Genomic DNA, 17,798 nt, shown 5'->3' with positions numbered 1-17,798 from the left:
CTCACACCCATGTGGTTAAGCGGACCAGGTTGTAAAATGCACACGTTTTAACCATTTTGTATATTGCATTGACCATAACCAAATCCCTACTGTTCTTAAAGATGCAGCCTTAAAAAACCCGAATAATTATTACAAATAAAGCTGAACGTCTGAATTGTCTGAGTAACAACAACAAATTGTCAATTCAATAGCTTTCTTTATTAAGCAGAGTTCACACCAGACCTACTTATTTTCCACATCAAATGTGTCTGGCGTCATGACAGCCATGAAGAATGACTGTGAGCCGGCCTCCTAGAAACTGGCAAAATGTATTAGTTGTGTCACCCATCAATCACCCAAATGGATTTCAAACCGCATTTTAAAAGCTAATTTTCCTGCACTGATAACCTACAGGAAGCAGGAGCACCATTATTTATGGATGCCTCCAGACTTGCTAAGTGCAAGAGGATAAATGAGTGGACGACTCTCGTCTGTTCCTCTCTCTCTTGAATAGGTATTTAAAACACACCTTTCCTCGAGGAATGTGTTGTGTTTTATAAAAGGGAAGGGAAATCTGGCAGCCCTGATTCAAGAGAAGATGGGAGAGAAAATAAAAACAAATGGATTGATAACAGTTTAATAGGAAACCATAACATCATTCTAGAAAAGTCAGCTGACAGGCTCATACTGGATTACAGGGTGATGTATTCTTAGTGCTTCTGTCATATTATGGCAGCACAGACCATATTGTCTGTTTTCTCATATTGTGTCTCATAATTCAGAAAACAGTGGGGGTGTTTGAGTAAAAGAAATAACTTAAAAACGCACTATTTACAGATTATGGGGGAATTGGGTTAAAAGAGACACCACTTACACCACATCAATCACAAGAAAACAACTCCGCACATTATGATACAGATACCCTGTAGGAGTCCACCATACACAGTCAAATTCCTGCAAGTGCCTTATATCAACCTGCAGATAGACAAAAAACTAAAAAAAAAACCTTTATGATCAGTTAAACAACTCCCTCTAAACAGAATCAGTACAACACAAAAGGGCCAGACTGCAGACAGATAAGAATCTCATGGTTCAAGATTGATTTTTTTATTCCATTTATGCTCAGAGAATATGCGCGTGTGAGGCACCGGAGGAAGGACATGAGCATGCTGATTCAATAAAACACCATTATTCTCTTTTTAAACGCTTCTCTTGGTGACATGAGTTGGGGGTAATTATAATAAATGCCAGTAATCAGTGACAATTCTATTCAGAGGCGCAGTGACTGGTTCCCATCACACACAGGGACACTGAACACATGTCAGTTTTTCGCGAAACTTTGAGGACAAGTGGTCTTTTCTTTCTTTTTTCCCCACTCGTTTCATGAGGCTCTGTCAAGGAATTACCAAGTCCATGAGGAATTAATTTGAGTTGCTGGATTTAAAGTAAGGATGAAAGTAAAATCAGTTGTAAAAAATAGATGTTCTGTAAGTCACTGGTCACGTACAGATTATATTTCAGCTAAAATTGTGATTGAGCAGAATGGGGTACCTCATTCAGTCCAGACATGTAAACAAAATCTGGTCTGAGAGCTGTCATTATTTGGATTTGGATGAAAACTATACTGTGGTACAAATAAAATAATGTAAAAAAAATAAATAATGCAACAATGTTGTTTTTAAATCAGTGTAACGTTTTAAGCGTTTATCTGCATCATTTCTTTACATGCTGCTTCTGGGCTGAAAAAAAGAAAGAGAGAGAGAAGAAGCGGTGACTGGCAGCCATATGGTGATGAGCATTTCTCAGCCCACTGATTTCAAAGTAACCTATAAACTAAGAAAAAAATCATCACAATGATTTCCTCTATTAAAAAACATCAAGTTTGCTCATGCAAACTGAACGGTCACCATCATGATCAGATTATCACAGACGGCTGCAAACGTTACACAAGACTTTCATCTCTTTCATGCCGCCATTTCTTATCATCACAACACTCAACAGTGATGCAGGCACGAGGACACCAAGCTAAGATCAGCATGCTTCCAGTTATTGGGGATGACTTTTCTTTTGTAGATTAAGAGCTAGAGAAAAGACAGATTGCACAAAGAGTATTGGACAAAGACGAAAGGGAAACAACATAGCAGCAACAAGATTAACTCTAGGTCATCTGTTGTAATGAAGACAGACGTATACACGCTCAGACGAAGGATGAGGAGCTGAACTGTACTGTAGGTGAACTCCCTTGGATCGCCAGCTTTGTGGATCCCCATCTTTCATCGGAAATGGGGCACAGCCAGGCGATGCCCAGCTCAATTTCAACACCCGATGAAATTGATGATTGTGCGAATGGGCCTCTTTCCAGAGATAATTAGCACAGTGTGCAAGGTTAAGAGTTCCCCACGGGAAGAGAACCCAATGAAGGTCAAAAACAAAAGTCAATGTTGAGTGTATCAGCTTTCAAGAACAAAGCCGCATCATGTTTTCAATAAAATGTCATTATTGATAATAAAAATATTTTCATTTGCAAGCTGTTTTAAAAATTAGCAGCTTTTTAACGCTGTCAAGACACTGGTTTGATAGGAAAACATTGTATGCAGAGGACTGGTCCAGACCAAATAAGGTTTTGATGACCTGATAAAATAAAATAACCCTGAATTCTGCGGTTTTTTGAGGTGTGGATTCTCTTTCCTCACAAAATGACATTAGTCTTTAAGAAAACACAACATAAAGGAGAAGATTTTAATATACTTTTTTTTCATAATGTACGTTGTTGGCCTGATTTCGTTTACACTGTCAGGCTCAAACTGAGACCTTGCTCTTTCTGCTCCACGGGGGTCATGAAATCTTGAACCCTCTGAGGCTGTGCGGACCTCCTGAAGGTCCTCCCTCCTTTGTGTTAGCAGACTTCTATTAGAATTGATAACCCTTTCAGGCGAGACCAAAATACTCCAGGCACATCGTGAGTAAAAAGGTTCATTCCATCACAAAGTTATTATCCACAGGGAGATTGTTACCATTCATCAAGTGTGAGAGATGAAACTCACTGTTAGTCAAGGGAAACGGCTGTTTCACCACCTTACCACAGATCAATACACGCCGCCATTTTCCTTTCTCTTCTCTGCTACAAAAAAGTAATTATACAGAAGAAATGTTGACAATCAATAGACCAGTCAGGTGAGGTTAAGGTCTGCTGTGGAGGCCAGGGGAGGCTCCTCTGTCACCTGTCAGTGATGCTGCGGATGATGTGAACATATACACCAGCATGGGAACAAAAGAAAGTTTGTGTCCTTCAGCTCATGTTACATCTTTGACCAATCATACTGGGGAAGATCAGCAGATTTTCTGTGTCGAATGAGGACAAATATGGTTCACTGATGCCCATAAAGGATTGCTGCTTTATTTACCATTAGCTGCCACCAGCCCTGTGCTGAAAATGTAGCAGACATTATTCCTCAATGAATTCATCAGCCTTGCCTTGACATCTACTTTCACTTTAGATGAGACTGAACTTTATAATCCACTGGCAGGGATCAGAGGTCAACAGCAGAGGGGACCAGAGGGCAGGGAAAATCACTCTCCCCCTGGAAAAAAGTCTGACATCCAATTTTCAACTTGATTTATCAGTGTAAAGCTAAAATTGATAGTGTGTCATTACTGGGCAGGGAGCTGTCTTGGAGAGATGTATCAAAGCCTCCTCATTTTGATTTAGAACGGCGGATCAATACGACCCTATACTGTTTCAATTTGAGGATTATTGATTTTCCTATGCCGACTCTATACGGGGGGACATTCATCATCAAGCAAGCATATGATCTAATAGGGCAACGTAGGCTCTGATCTGCCTATTCCATACTCAGATCACATGAGTGCAGAGCAGCTGTCTGAAAGCCTTGCACAGATTATTTCCTTGTCGTATATATGCTGCAACACAATATTTTATTTATTTGCCACAAAGAGAACAAAAGTTAAAAATGGAGAAATGGATAATCTGCATTTAAAGAAAGGCCAGATGGACATATCAGTTGGAAAACACACTGTTAGAGGAAAATACAACATATAAGTTGAACTTGTTTCTCTGTCTGCTGTATGCTAAGGACCATTTTTTGTTGATAAAATATTCTGCTCATATGATCAATATCCTTTGGCATGTCTCCAGGCACAATTTAGGAGTAAAAAAAGGCAAAGCAATTTCTGAGCACAAGGGTGAAAAACAAACATTAACATCACACACACACACACACACACACACACACACACACACACACACACACACACACACACACACACACACACACACACACACACACACACACACACACACACACACACACACACACACACACACACACACACACACACACACACACACACACACACACACACACACACACACACACACACAATAGACAGCCACCTCCAAATGCTTGAGGGCTTTATATTTTACAAGAGCAGCATAAATGGGAAAGTTAATGTAGCATTGAATAAGACTAAGCTGCTGAACTGCAACACTGCCTTGAGCTGCTGAGCATATTGCATCATTTTTCTTCACCAGCAGGTTACCATTAAATTTGAATTTGTTGGAAGTTTTGCCGTATCATTTACAATGCGCCCCACGCCCAATAACCTTTTGTTTCAAAGCTAATGCTTTGCCTCTGAGAGGGGCTCCATAAATATTTGAACAAGAGCCCAGAATTCATCCAATAGATTTTGTCATGGGTACTTCTTCTGAGGTTCAGTCAGTTAAATGAAAATCTGTACTTCAACACTAACCTTTTCAGTCACTGCCAAAATATTCATTTGACCAGATCTCCAACACCATTTGTAAATGTTCAGTTTTTGGGGTCACAACGACTTAATTATCTCTTGGAAAATTAGAAAACAAACAGCAAAGTACTTTTGATATCACAGAGTAAATAGACAGTTTATAATGTCACATAAAAAAAAAAAATATTTTAATGGACATCTTTAAACAAATCCAATTTTATGAAGGTTAAAACAAGTGATTTCTACTTTAAAGATTGCGCACAATTTAATGTGGTATGTGGTTGGGTAAATATTTGATATTCTGCATCTGACCTGTATCCTGTGGTGTTACCCCCCCCCCCCCCCAAGACTCTCACAAACCATTGTGAGAGTCAACATAATACAGCTAACCTGCAGGCAGCAACTAAATCTTCCCAAAACCATCTTTATAAAAAATGTATGTCGGCTGTTCCCAAAGATATATCGTCATATTTTTTAAACCCTAGCCGAGTACAAAATAAAAAAAACAGTAGATTGTAACACCTCTTTTTGTTTGATAGAACTAGCTCTTGATCTTGCCACTCCAGTCAGTACCTGTGGGAGCATGTGGTTGGAGGCAGAGCGGGAGAACTGGCGGTTATTTTAACAGGGCCCATGGGGAAGTCTGCAACTACCACCAGGTGCTGGACTGTGTTTCTGAGAGGGTCAATGAATGCCTGGACAACACCACAGAAACACCCCAACCCCCTTCTTCCCATTCCTCTGTTCAGTCTGTTGGACGACTGGCCAATCAGCTGTCCCCAGGGGTTTCAGCCGCTCCACACTGTAATTGCGTTTGCTGACCCGATAGCTGACCCTATCGGATCCTGGGAAAATCACATTAGCTGGTGGTCCAATCCCATCACTGCAGAGTTTGTGTACAGGTAACTTTAGGTTGAACCTAAGGTAGAGCAGCTACGGTTGATGTTGAATTCTTAACATGGCCCATGTCAGTCTGAAGGTGAACTTGTGAGAGGGCTTACCTCTGGGCCAGTGTCCCCCAGGCTCCGTGCTTGTTGGTGAGGATGTTGACGATTTTCTGCCTGAGCTGGTTAGCCGTCACATGGTCTCTGTGTTTAGCAGCACTTATCAGGTGGTCGCACATCTTCTCTTCCTCTTTTCTGTCAGCGCCATATTGGGCACAGTTGGACTAATTTAAAAGAGGAAAAAAAAAACAAGGTCAATCTTATTGTTTATTTATTGCTTTCTATACAGTATCCACTGCCAAATATGATGTCTGACATTCAGCTAATAGCATGTGAGGGTGTTTGACTTGACTAAAGCCGGAATAATATATACCTTTTAATGGGGCATTTGTCACACTGAAGAATGTTATGGCTTCATTCAACACACTTGAGTGCATAAAGATATTAGTGGACAGCTGAGAGATATATTCCTGCTCCCTCAGAGCAGTGTAGTAAATCATGGCGAGAACATAAAGGCAGTCCATTCCCTAACTGCGGACAGATGAGGCTCCCTGCTAGGTAGCCTTGGATGGTGCTATTAGAGGAGCAGGGGAAAATACTCTAACAGATCCACAAAAAAACCATAAACTGCCAAGGTTAACAAAGCTACACTGTCATTAAATCAAAGGATTTGTTATTGTCCCCAGGAATAAAAGGACATAAAATGTTGACAGGCAGAAATGTTCCAAAACTAAATACTGTACACCACAAATAAACAGAAACCACTGTAACTTAAAGAAAAGATACAGACATTATTCATGCTTGTTATTCAAGTGTCCAAATAAAATACACTTTTTCTCCGATGTAAAAAAAAAGCCATCATATAAACCATATAAACAATCAGTTTACCTAATTTGTATAGTGAAACTATCTAAGGGTTTCAGGTGACTAAAGTAATCGGAGCACATCTGACTCTATCTGTGCCTCTAAAACAAGATTGTCTTACTCTGCCACCCCAGGGGAACTCTTGCTAATATTCAAAATCTAATTTGCTAACAGAAGAGCTAGGAGTTAATTGAATTTGCTGCTTCAAATTTAAATTCTGTCAGATATTATACTTCAACATATTCTTCATAAGGCAGATAACTCAATCTCTGCTTGTCAGCTCACATTTCCACGTGATGCTGTGACAAATATCAAACGTTATTTATCACTTTAAAGCATATGAAGCGTCGCCCTGACACCAACTTAATTGTAAAAATGTCTTATCTGCGTCCTGAATCTTCAATCTTGGAGAGTGGGTAATAAAGTAACGTCAGAGCTGGATGAAAAGTGTACGCTGTCTGGAGTTGGCAGACAGAACGGATGGGGCCAGGTACACTTCCCCCTTCTCCTGACATTGCGTATCTAGCCGTCTCTTCCAGTTTATCTAGCGGGTCAAGGATCCTCAAGAACTGTATATCAAGCAGCTGTTTGAGGATGGCTGCTTTTTCCAGATAAGAAACTCATCACTCCTCACATGTACAAGCTGCTAACAGAGGTGGTGGAAGTCGAGTGTGTGTCTGAGGGTAGGTTATTGTGATAACAGACACAAACACACACTGTAGGTCTTCTGAGGTTTATAATAACTCTTCTGCTTGCTTTGAAACTCTTTAGCTTTAAAAAATATTCTGTTTGCTTTTTAATTGACAAGAGCCACAACCTTTTGTGTCTAAGAAAAAAAGAAAAGCAGAAAAATGATATTCAGAAATGTCTTAAACCATATCAGCCATTCCTTTCATGTTAGAAATAGTCATGGTTTGATGTGGATGGGCTGAACAGTCTCTCTAAATTAATTTAGCTCCTTTTTTCCCCTTTCTTACCAATAATTATTTTTTTCATAGAAGTTGTAAGGTCGAGGAGTTAATCCTCAGAGGGACACGATTACTGAGCAGTTCAATGCCGTTTTTATTCTAATAGGATTTGTTTCGAGCTCATTAGAAGGCTGAAAGCTATTACATTTCCTCCAATGATTGCAACTTTTGACTTTAGAGGAGCATTGAACAGCCAGACATTCAAGATGTCTGTCACTCTGAATGTGTGACATATCGTTTGAAGGTATAGGCTGTGTTTGAAATTTGAAAATACATTTCAGTAACAATAAAGTCAAATCAAAACAATAAATAAATGTAGCAACTGAAATGTAAAAACATATGAGTTATTCATTTGAAGTCTCATAACCTGGTGGAAGAAGTTGTTCCCAAGTCGACTGATTAACTGTGCTATATGCAGTACATTACACATTATTTTTCAGTCAGTTGCCTCTGTGCTGCGACTGATTCATATCATTTCAGACACGAAGGTACACAAATACCTCAAAATCTGCATGTTTGTGGACGTCCTCGGCTCGCTGTCTGTTCAGGATGAACTCAGCCTCATTGGCAACACGAACTATGTGGTCCTTCATGGCATGGCAGAGCAACCTTTAACATTGCAGAAAGAAATATTCATGCAGCATTTTCAGCAACACATTATTATAAATGAGGACATATATGAATTCAATGGCTGAATTTGTTGCAGTGACACTGCTAAGAAAGGAGCCAGCTTAATGAAGTACAGTCCAGCTTATCAGGATCGTGTGGCATTCTGCACGTTGAAGAAGTGAGTTAGCAGCATCATTTGTCTGTGTTATGTTGCAACGCTGCAGGTCAGTGACAGATTCCTCTGTAGCATTAAGGAGGGAATGGAGTGTCATTAGAGCGTTGGAGCCTGTCCGGCACACTCCTGATTGACCGAGCATCCCTTCCCACTGACCAGAACATCAACCCTACTGCCTGGATTGCTGACAAGTCTTGCCGTGAACAACGTCTCACATGGCTGACTTAGTAGGGTCAGCGGTCTCCACCCACATTCACATTTAGATTCCACTTTCTTTAATAATTGAAAAACACCCTAGCTATTGTGTGTAGATTATGTGCCATTTTACACACCATTAGGCTAGCTTTGTTTTAATTAAAGCATCCCCTGTTCCTCTCTGGTGCTTGATGCAGATTGTAATTTCCCTTCTGTCCCGAGGAGAGGCAGTAATCCCGAGGCTGCATTCATCAGCTGCTATGGCCTCTTTAACTGTTGACAAGCACTCATTAATCGACAGACACTGACTGTTTAAAGACAGAGGCTCACAACGACAAGCTTGGTTTTGAGACCCAGAATAGATGAGACGGTAAGTTGACAAAAAATATTTGGAGATAAAAGCAAAGGCATGCAGGCTCTCTAACACTATTTTGCAAATGTATTTCATAGACAGAAAACACTAATCAGTTTACATTCACAGTAAGCCTGAATGTTACAGTCACATAAAACCACTGACCATAAAGATTCTTGGATTGTGATACAAAGGTAATTTTTTTCAAGACAAGCCTCGAAGCACGATGTACTTTACATTGCGATCCTTTTAGATCTACTTTTGAGCTTCGCTTCATAGAACTGAATTAACGGTATCAACGTGGAATCCCGAGGCAGTGAGCTCACATGGATGGTGGCCTTTAGCTGAAAATAATGCCAAAGAGATAGAGTGATAATTACAAATTCAACTGATCAGTCGGCTTTCAGTGGATTGGTGTTCCAACAGCTGGAGGAATGTAAAACAAAAAGAAGTGCTCCAGTATATTGTACACACAGCAAGATTTCACTTTGTCAACAAGACCTTATAAGGCGACCAGATTTAGCAGACTGTAGCCAGATCCAGATCTGTCTAGTTAAGCAGAGCAGGTGTGCAGAGGCTTGAGTGAGGCAGGGAAATTGTGTATCTGTCAGCAGCACCCTGGACAGCGCCGTGTGGCCCTACTGACTCAAGCTCTTTGTTCCAGGGCCAGCGGGGTACTCAGAGAGACCTGACTGGGCTGTGGCAAGAGACAGGGCACAGAGAGGGCCTGGCCAGATGGGTCAGCAGATGGACGAGGAGGCTGAGCCGTCCCTGATCTTTTCAAGGAAAACTCTGAGTCTGGCCACACCCAAAAAGAAGGGAGGGAGGCAAAGAGAAATATGGGCACTGAGATGTACAGGAAAGGAAGAAGAGAAAAGAAGGCAGACAATAAGAGAGGATGACCACACTTGATTGACTCGATTGATGTTGGTTCTCCTGTAATGTTCTATACAGCGCGCCCCCTACAGAGCAGCCCACAGGCCTTCTTCTTATTACTACATTCCTTTATGCTCACCGGGAAGGAAAATGTATATTTTAAAAATATGATAACAGCAGGATGACCTCACTTCAGATTTTTTAGATCTTTTATCTTATGTATCAAAGTGAACCGATACATTACCTTCCCTCATTGATTAGCTCAATAAAGGCCAGGCCAGCATTCTTCTGAATGGAGTTCTGCCATTCCTGAAAGAAAAGAAATGGAGATTTGTAACCCACACAAGCTGTTTAGTTTTAGTGATGTGAATAACTCCATTACTCTTCAGACACCTTTGGCAGTAAAGCTAAACGCTGACACACTAATACAACAAGTATGAAAACTCCCCTTAAAGAATTGTAACAAGATCAGAATACGTATGACGTTAGCACACAAGAATCCCATCTCAAAATACAAAATGCAGTTTTTCATGATTTGTAATTCATAGCTTGTAATTCAAGTAGGTAAAGAAAGCATCTAGTTTATGTATCCTTTGAAAAAAAAGATTTGGCTAAGAAAGCTGAAATCCTGCACAGCATGTGTGACCATCCGTGCTTCCTCTGTGAAAAGATCTGTAAACACAAGAGGGATGTAATTGTGGGATGAAACAGTATCCTCTGCGTTAAATGCAGCCATTTCCCCTGTCCCTTACAGTGACAGATTACTGAGCAGGCTCCTTCAGCCCCACAGTACTCCCTGGAAGGGAGCCCAGCCTCGGGCCAGAGTTTCAGCACTTGCTGTCTCACAACATTCTCTGGAAATGATTAAAAAGCAGTTTGAGAGCGCGCCTTCCACTGTGGGAAATTCAGCTCTCCTGTGCCCTCACTGAGGTGCAAATGGAAGAGAAAACAGAGGAGGCCTCAGTTCAAAAGAGGAGGGAAGGAGAGGAAAGTTCAAGGAAAAGAGGTTTTTATTTCACTTGTTCTAATGTATGCGTGTGAAGTCATGTTACTCAAACACAAAAGGAGACTATGACGGGGGGAAAAATATAAAGAAACGAGCACATTCAATCTGAAAGACTACATGGGTATATACAATCTGTTGTGTCAGTGTTGCGTCTGGACAAGGTAAGCAACAGTTGTTGTGTATAGTACAAGAACACCTGACATTAACATTATTATGTACGGGCATGTGTTTTTGTACACAATTGTCGTGCCTGACACATACCAGTTCACGCAAGAGTGCACAGTCTGACCCTACGATGCGTTAAATCAGAGAGATGGTGCTGACAAACTGCTGAGCATCTGGTCTCCAAATGTTCCCCGTGACCCCCATCCTCTGCTACAGTATCTGCTTGGAATATGCTGTTCTTGATTTGGACAGGGATCACGTACAGTCTTCTGAGGTTCTGTCTGCTCCAAGCTCACGTGACAAAAAGAAATACGGAAATCAAGGCAGATGTGGCACTCCGGTGTTTCCAGTAAAATGGCAGCGGGTCAGTGGAGGTATAGCATGAACTAGTCAAGTTTGCTATCTTGTCTGAGGTACGCTTGTTGACAGCTGAGATAACACTTCAGAGGCTCTTTTTTCCTTTTTCTTTTTTTACTGCAGAACAGAACTCCCAGAGGAGGCTGCCTTTGATTGCACAGATTTTAAAAAGTGTTCTGCAGCCCATTTGAAAGGAATTAGGCCTGACATGCAGCTGCTTAAAAACAGAGATGTAATCCTTGATGAAAATACAGACCATGATCAGAGAGCAGCACCCCGGCCGCTGGAAGACTATAGATACAAAGCTATGACGGAGGAGTTTCACATAAAACTGATGATAAAATGCAGACATTTGACATTCGACATTTGAGGGCAAAAGATCTTCACAATAAACAATTTGTGAATGTTGTTTTGTTCAATTAGGGTAAGATGTCAAACATTAATGGCCAGCTATAGAATTCAATTCCTTCAGAAAAATAAATAAATGTAAGTTCAAAAGTGACCAAATTCATTATATAAACAAAGTTTTCAAAAACTCCTGAGGGAAAATAATTAGCTGTTGGATGTTGAACGTCTTGTTTAACAGAACATTTATCTGAGCTCATTCTGCTACAAACAGATGCCTGCTGTTAGACACAAGAATGACACTGAGGACTTGAATACAATCATAAATTAAAACCAGCATAAGTGCTTAAAATAATAATAATAAAAATGAAGATTTGGTGAGTTATTATCAAACTTTTCTGTGGTTCCAGCAACAGAAGAAGACATCTTTCTGGCCTTGAGAAAATATCCTCTTCCCACTTTCATCATCCTGGAATTCAGCAGGGCACTAAGTATTTGTGGTGTTTCAATCCGACCTGTCAGTGAACGGCAGACTTTGCTTTTATCTGCTCTGCATTGCTCTGTTATATTCTCCACATCTGGAGGCCTTCCATCACTAAATCTCTGTGGCTCCGCTCTAGATCCCCCCTGTATGTTTAAGCTGTTACAAGAAACAGAGCTGCTTGACCTTTTCATTCAGCTGCCCAGGCTGAGGAGAGACACACAGTGTCTGCAGCCACGGCCAGCCACATGATGATTGCTGCGATTAGTATGCATAAATAAGATCATTAGCACTAATTCTTTCATAAAGCTGACAGGTCACAAAACAGAGAGCGACTAAAGGTCAGCTAAGTGCCCTCCTTGCTGTCTTAAAACATTAATGTTGAAATGTGTGAGGGTTGGCATTTTATAGGGTGTCAGCCAAAGCTCACCCTGCAGCTCAGAATATGTGCTGTGCTTTATGAAGGCTCACAGACAGAGAGAGTATATGACACACAAGACATTCATCAGGAGTCCAATGCAATGTGTTAATCAGACGGTTTAAACATTTTATTTGCTCATGATGAAATGTACTCTGCATAAATTGGCTCTGTCACCTTAAACAATATGATGTTGAAAAACCATTATTAATAAATCATGCTGCTGAGATCATATTAGCTTGCCACATAGCAGGATGCATTACTGATATTACAGTATTATACAGGACATAACACAATAGATCATCCCTACATGAGAGGTTGTGGAAGGACACTGAGCTATACGGTCCAGTTTCAAGGCCTTACTGTCTGATCAATATCTAATCCTGGGTTTCATCCCCAGAGCCCCTAATGGCAGGAACCTCTGGAGCCGAGGTAATGCTATCTGTGTAAAGGAGGGAGGACTCAGACCCTAAACAGTATGCTGAAGCTCTCAGCTACAATAAATCCCAGAGAAGGACAAAGCAACTTCCCACAGATAGTCTACAGACGGAAAAGCAGCGAGTCAAAAACCCTCAGAAGAGTAACAATAACTCAAGGTGGACGCCCCGTTTATGTATGTTTTTTTGGAGGAGAGCTCTTGAATAATGGCCTCCATATAACGGAGGCTGAACTCCCAGCAGAAGAGGGCTTTGGATTGCAAATACTACGGAGCACACATAGAGGCAATCCACTTCCTCGAGGATCGGGCCCGGCAGTCTGGATCCACAAAGAGGCACCAAAGTAATGGCTTCCTTATGGGCTCCCGACACAAGACTGATGGGCTGACAGAAGGTATGTTAAATATCTCCTGTTCTAACTGCTACATCGGGGCTTTGACCTTCCCTAGAACAAGGGCTTAACAAGAGATTCAGAGGGTCAGCAAAGAGGTGATCAGTCACTCGCAGCGTTGCATGAGGTGGGGATCAGGACTGAAGCTCTGGGGTGTAAAGAGAAAGTTGTGGGATCCTCTGAAAGCTGCACGTTTCTATATGTTGTCACCGGTTTGAACCATTGGCTTTTTCGAACACTTTGCATTTAATATGTTTCTTCGCTTTGTCAGATTGTCAATTAATATTAAGTAGGACGTGATACCATCTCCTGACAGATCTCCACTAAGTAGTGACCATGGAGAGAGCGATAGTGGAGAAAAGCATTTACGCAGGGTAAAAAAGAGGGAAAGACAAAGAGAAGCAGGAAGAGAGGTTGAGAAGAGGAGGGGAAAGAAAAAAGCTCACCTGAGAACAAAGCAGCATAACAAGCTCCACCACCGAGGTGCTCGACTTCATACACACTAGACCTGTGAAGACAAAACCATTTTATTTGATTACATTTTAAGACTATCGGTGGATATCATCATCAACGTGGCAGTCCAAGACAATACTGATGTACTGAATATTCAGAGTATCAACCTTGGACAAAGTCACAATGATTTTTGTCTGGATATGTTTGATGAGAATATTGAGAATATATATATATATATATATATATATATATATATATATATATATATATATATATATATATGAGCATATTTTAAGCTAAGTAACAACAATTTGTATATATAATGTTCTTTCAAATCTGCACAGAATAGATGTGTACTCAACAGAAGCACAGACTCGTACCAGCACCTCCTCCACACACATCTTTCTTCACACATGTGCACACACACACACACACACACACACACACACACACACACACACGCACACACACACACAAGAGAAGTGAACACAGACATTCACAGCTTCTCCTCATCTCCGTTCCGTGGACAGTGAGCTGCACAAGCAGACAACTCTCTAATGAAACGAGGGGAAGGTGTGAAAAGCTCATTTGCAGAAACAATGGCTGCAACTGGTCTCGTATTCTGCACCTCCAGCTCCTTTCGTTTGCACTTGGCGGGAACCATTAAAGGTGCAGTCATTAGGAAAGGAAAGAATGCAACTCTCCAGGACTCATTACAGGCTGGCAGGAGGGAAAGTCTGCGCCACACAGCTGCCTTTGTTTCATGGACTGCAGGTTGTCAATCAGTGAGACAAGAAGAGAACCAGATATTCTTAATGCAACATTTAAGTTAATGTTGTTGTAAAGGCTGTGTACCGTGGAGTGTTTTAAATGACACTCAGGGACGGATCCTCTCTTCTAAAAACCAATGAGAAGTTGTTGTTCAACTTTAATTTACATTTAAAAAATGTATTCATCATATGAGATACAAATGAAATGATCTGTTCAAAGTGCAGTTTGAACAAATCTTTGACCACACCAACATAAAATAAATAATATGAATAAAGAGCCAACACCTAAACACAGAGGATTAAATAAGATGGCGCTGTGTCTTTCATGCTAGACCACAACAAAGTAAAGCTTCAACGCTCCAGCTTGTGTCAATCGGGTTCAATGTCCGCGGGAAATATTCCCTCAGATAATATTCAGAAAAGTGGATGGACGGATGTTTTTCTCACTGAATTTACACCATCTATATCCAACAGTCCAGACTGTTGGAAGGAGCATATTGTAAATACTGGGAGAGGATGTGACCCTTCTCTTGTACACACAGTCCAGGGCTGACCTCTTGTTATAGCTGTGACACGCTGAGCCATAAGTCAGTCCCGCCTGACACACAAGTCAGGTGGCCGACTGACCCTGGCCTTGTGCTGGTAGACAAACTAAATGTATTCTATTTAAACATGGCCTGCCAGTCCTTTCCTGTAAACAGGGCAGGGTTAAGGCACGGGTGAATGTGGCATTGTGGGGCGATGTGCCGGCAGACTGGGCCACTCAGAGGACAGCAAGGAGCAGGCGGCAGGCATCACAACAGCCGCAGTGTTCACACACAAGCCTTACCAACCAACTCCAAGTGTACAGCTCAGGGTGCACTCAACATAATTGCCGCAGTGACCACATGTCTTAAGGGGGGTTGAAGGAGTAGGGTGAGCCGAAGGGGCACACAGGGCACATGGGGGCATGACCCCAGGCAATCTAAGGAGTGATGGATGGCTGGTAATTACTGGTAAATGGAGCGCCTTTGCACTACAGCACAGTATTTCAACTGTGAGCCTGGGAATGGTTGGCGTTAAAAAGGGGAAAGAGAGGGAGGAAATCATGTCAGCCATTTTGACAAACAATCTGCAACAAGGACGATAAAGTTAAAGATTTAAAGTGGTAAATCTGTGTGTTTGTTTTGTTGGATAAACCTTCTCCAATCCTTGCCTTGGTGCACTTTAAAAGACCAAGGCAGGGTTAAACATGCCTGGTGAAAAGCACTGGGGCCCGAGCTGTCTATCTACGACCTTGTTTGTGGGGTTAGACTCTCGGCTCAGCTCTGGTTTGTCAGCTTGGTCAGTCTGCTGACAGACTTTGAGTGAAAGGGTAACAGACATATTCACACTTGTCAAGGCTTTGCTACCTGATTTTCCATTCCTTTCCCCTGGGCTTGAGTCAGTAGCCTTAGCCACATGTGCATCACATACCCAGCTGGCTATTTACATACGTGTATGGCACATGCATGATGTGAGGAGGGAAAACCATCCGTGGAAGTTTACTGGCTGGAAGGGAAACATTTTAAAAAGCAGTCATGTTCTTTTAATGACAGTAGAAAATGTTTTCACTCAAAATTTCTTCCCACTTTTTTTGAAAGTCAAATGAATGATGTCCTGCAAATGTATAAGCCAACAACGTTCGACAATTTTAAGACTTAATAAAGCAGTAAAGAAATTAAAGTAATTTTTAAAATCTCTTTTTTTCAAAGATCGGATTTATCAGATTAATACCCAAAATAATCTGATCACATTTAAAGATATAAAGACACACACACACACACACACACACACACACACACACACACACACAACTCTAGCAAATGGATGTTAGTCAGACACCTTTTTTTCAGGAACTGGCTTTAATAAAGTCACAGGAGTGCATTCCTTCAGTCTGCTGTCATTCACTGCAGAGACTTCTGAAACTAATAACAGTGTATGTTACAGTTAAAAGAGGAAGAGATATCATTTCACTTTGTGCAAACTGAAAGCCAGGAGACTGCAGGTTACACACACACTCTGCACTGTGCACCCACAGGCATACGTCTGCAAACACACTCACAGCAATACACATGTGCATGTGTTGGTTGTGGTGGCAGTGTGTTCTTGTGAATTTAAGCCAATACGAGAGTGGCAGTACACACACGTGCAGGCAGACAGTCCCCGAGGTGAGGCAGAAGTAGCACTGTGAGCAACTGCCAACTTGAGGCCTGGCGAAGGCACAGGAAGCCTTCACGCAGCCACCAGGAAATAAGAGCAGAGGAGAGTGCAGCAGAAGGATCACACACTTCTGCAAACACTGAGTACAACTGAGTCAGTCAGAGCAGGACTTTAAATATATGCCATGTGACTGCCACAGCAGTGTTGAACAAATGTTCAGGCTGTATTATAAAAACTCATTGTTTTCTGTTTTTTATTTTGTTGCGGTAAAAAGGCTACCAAGTCAGTGATGAAAGACTTTTATTCGTGCTCTATCACTTAAACATCGTTACTGATACTCAACAAGGTGTGGGTAGAAACATATATAACTTGGTACATACCGACAGACTTGGATTGGTCTTTAGAGACAACAAGCTGAGTAAATAAAGGATAAGGTTTCAGAAAGAAATTATCTAGTAAAAGCCACTTCCCTAAAGTTTACAGCTACATAAACATGTTTCACAACAAAACAAAACAAAATCCTTTCTTACGTCAGGTAACAGGGTGAGATGCAGTCTCGCTTTTGACACTAAAAATAGCAACAGCACGAGGCAAAGGCCATGCTTTATTTCAACATTCATTTCATTGTGACATTTGTTGTGACTGTGAAAGCCCGATGTTTAAAAATACCACATCGAGGAATAATCCTCGATATGTGGAATGAATCACGAAGGAAGACAAAACATACAGACATCACAAGATGAATGAAAGGGAAAGCTGATTTAATCAGACTGTGACAGAACGCCTGGCTTGTGTGCAAATAGTGACTCCTGTCAACACCTACCACTGCGTAGGCATCCGTCAATAAGGCAGCTAGAGGAGAACCTACACTGACAGGGTGTTGGGGCAGGACTCCACCCACAGTTTAAGTAATATAATACATTCATTAACATCTTTACCTTCTATAAGCAGTTCCTGTCCGTGGCTGCCTAGCAGGGTACGAGACAGAAATGGTGCAAAGTCCACAAAGGTCTCTCTCAGCAGGGGTGCCACCTTTTCCAAGGCCCTCTCCAGCTTTGTCGTAATGCT

General features: G+C 41.4%; 1 protein-coding gene across 6 annotated transcripts in view; it reads right to left on the bottom strand.

The window, feature by feature from the left end:
* nbeab (neurobeachin b) overlaps nt 1-17,798 on the bottom strand; it is a 170,710-nt gene that overhangs the window by 68,917 nt on the left and 83,995 nt on the right. For all 6 annotated transcript variants that reach the window (XM_079354490.1, XM_079354485.1, XM_079354486.1 and 3 more), the window contains exons 32-36: nt 17,669-17,796; nt 13,773-13,834; nt 9,971-10,035; nt 8,020-8,128; nt 5,745-5,911 (exon numbers count right to left, since the gene is read on the bottom strand). In XM_079354490.1, the coding sequence (XP_079210616.1) occupies nt 5,745-5,911; nt 8,020-8,128; nt 9,971-10,035; nt 13,773-13,834; nt 17,669-17,796 (531 nt within the window). The remainder of the gene's footprint in view (nt 1-5,744; nt 5,912-8,019; nt 8,129-9,970; nt 10,036-13,772; nt 13,835-17,668; nt 17,797-17,798) is intronic.

This window comes from Symphodus melops, assembly GCF_947650265.1.
Source record: "Symphodus melops genome assembly, chromosome: 10".
Classification (NCBI taxonomy): Eukaryota; Metazoa; Chordata; class Actinopteri; order Labriformes; family Labridae; genus Symphodus; species Symphodus melops.
This window is presented reverse-complemented; position numbering and strand designations above follow the sequence as displayed.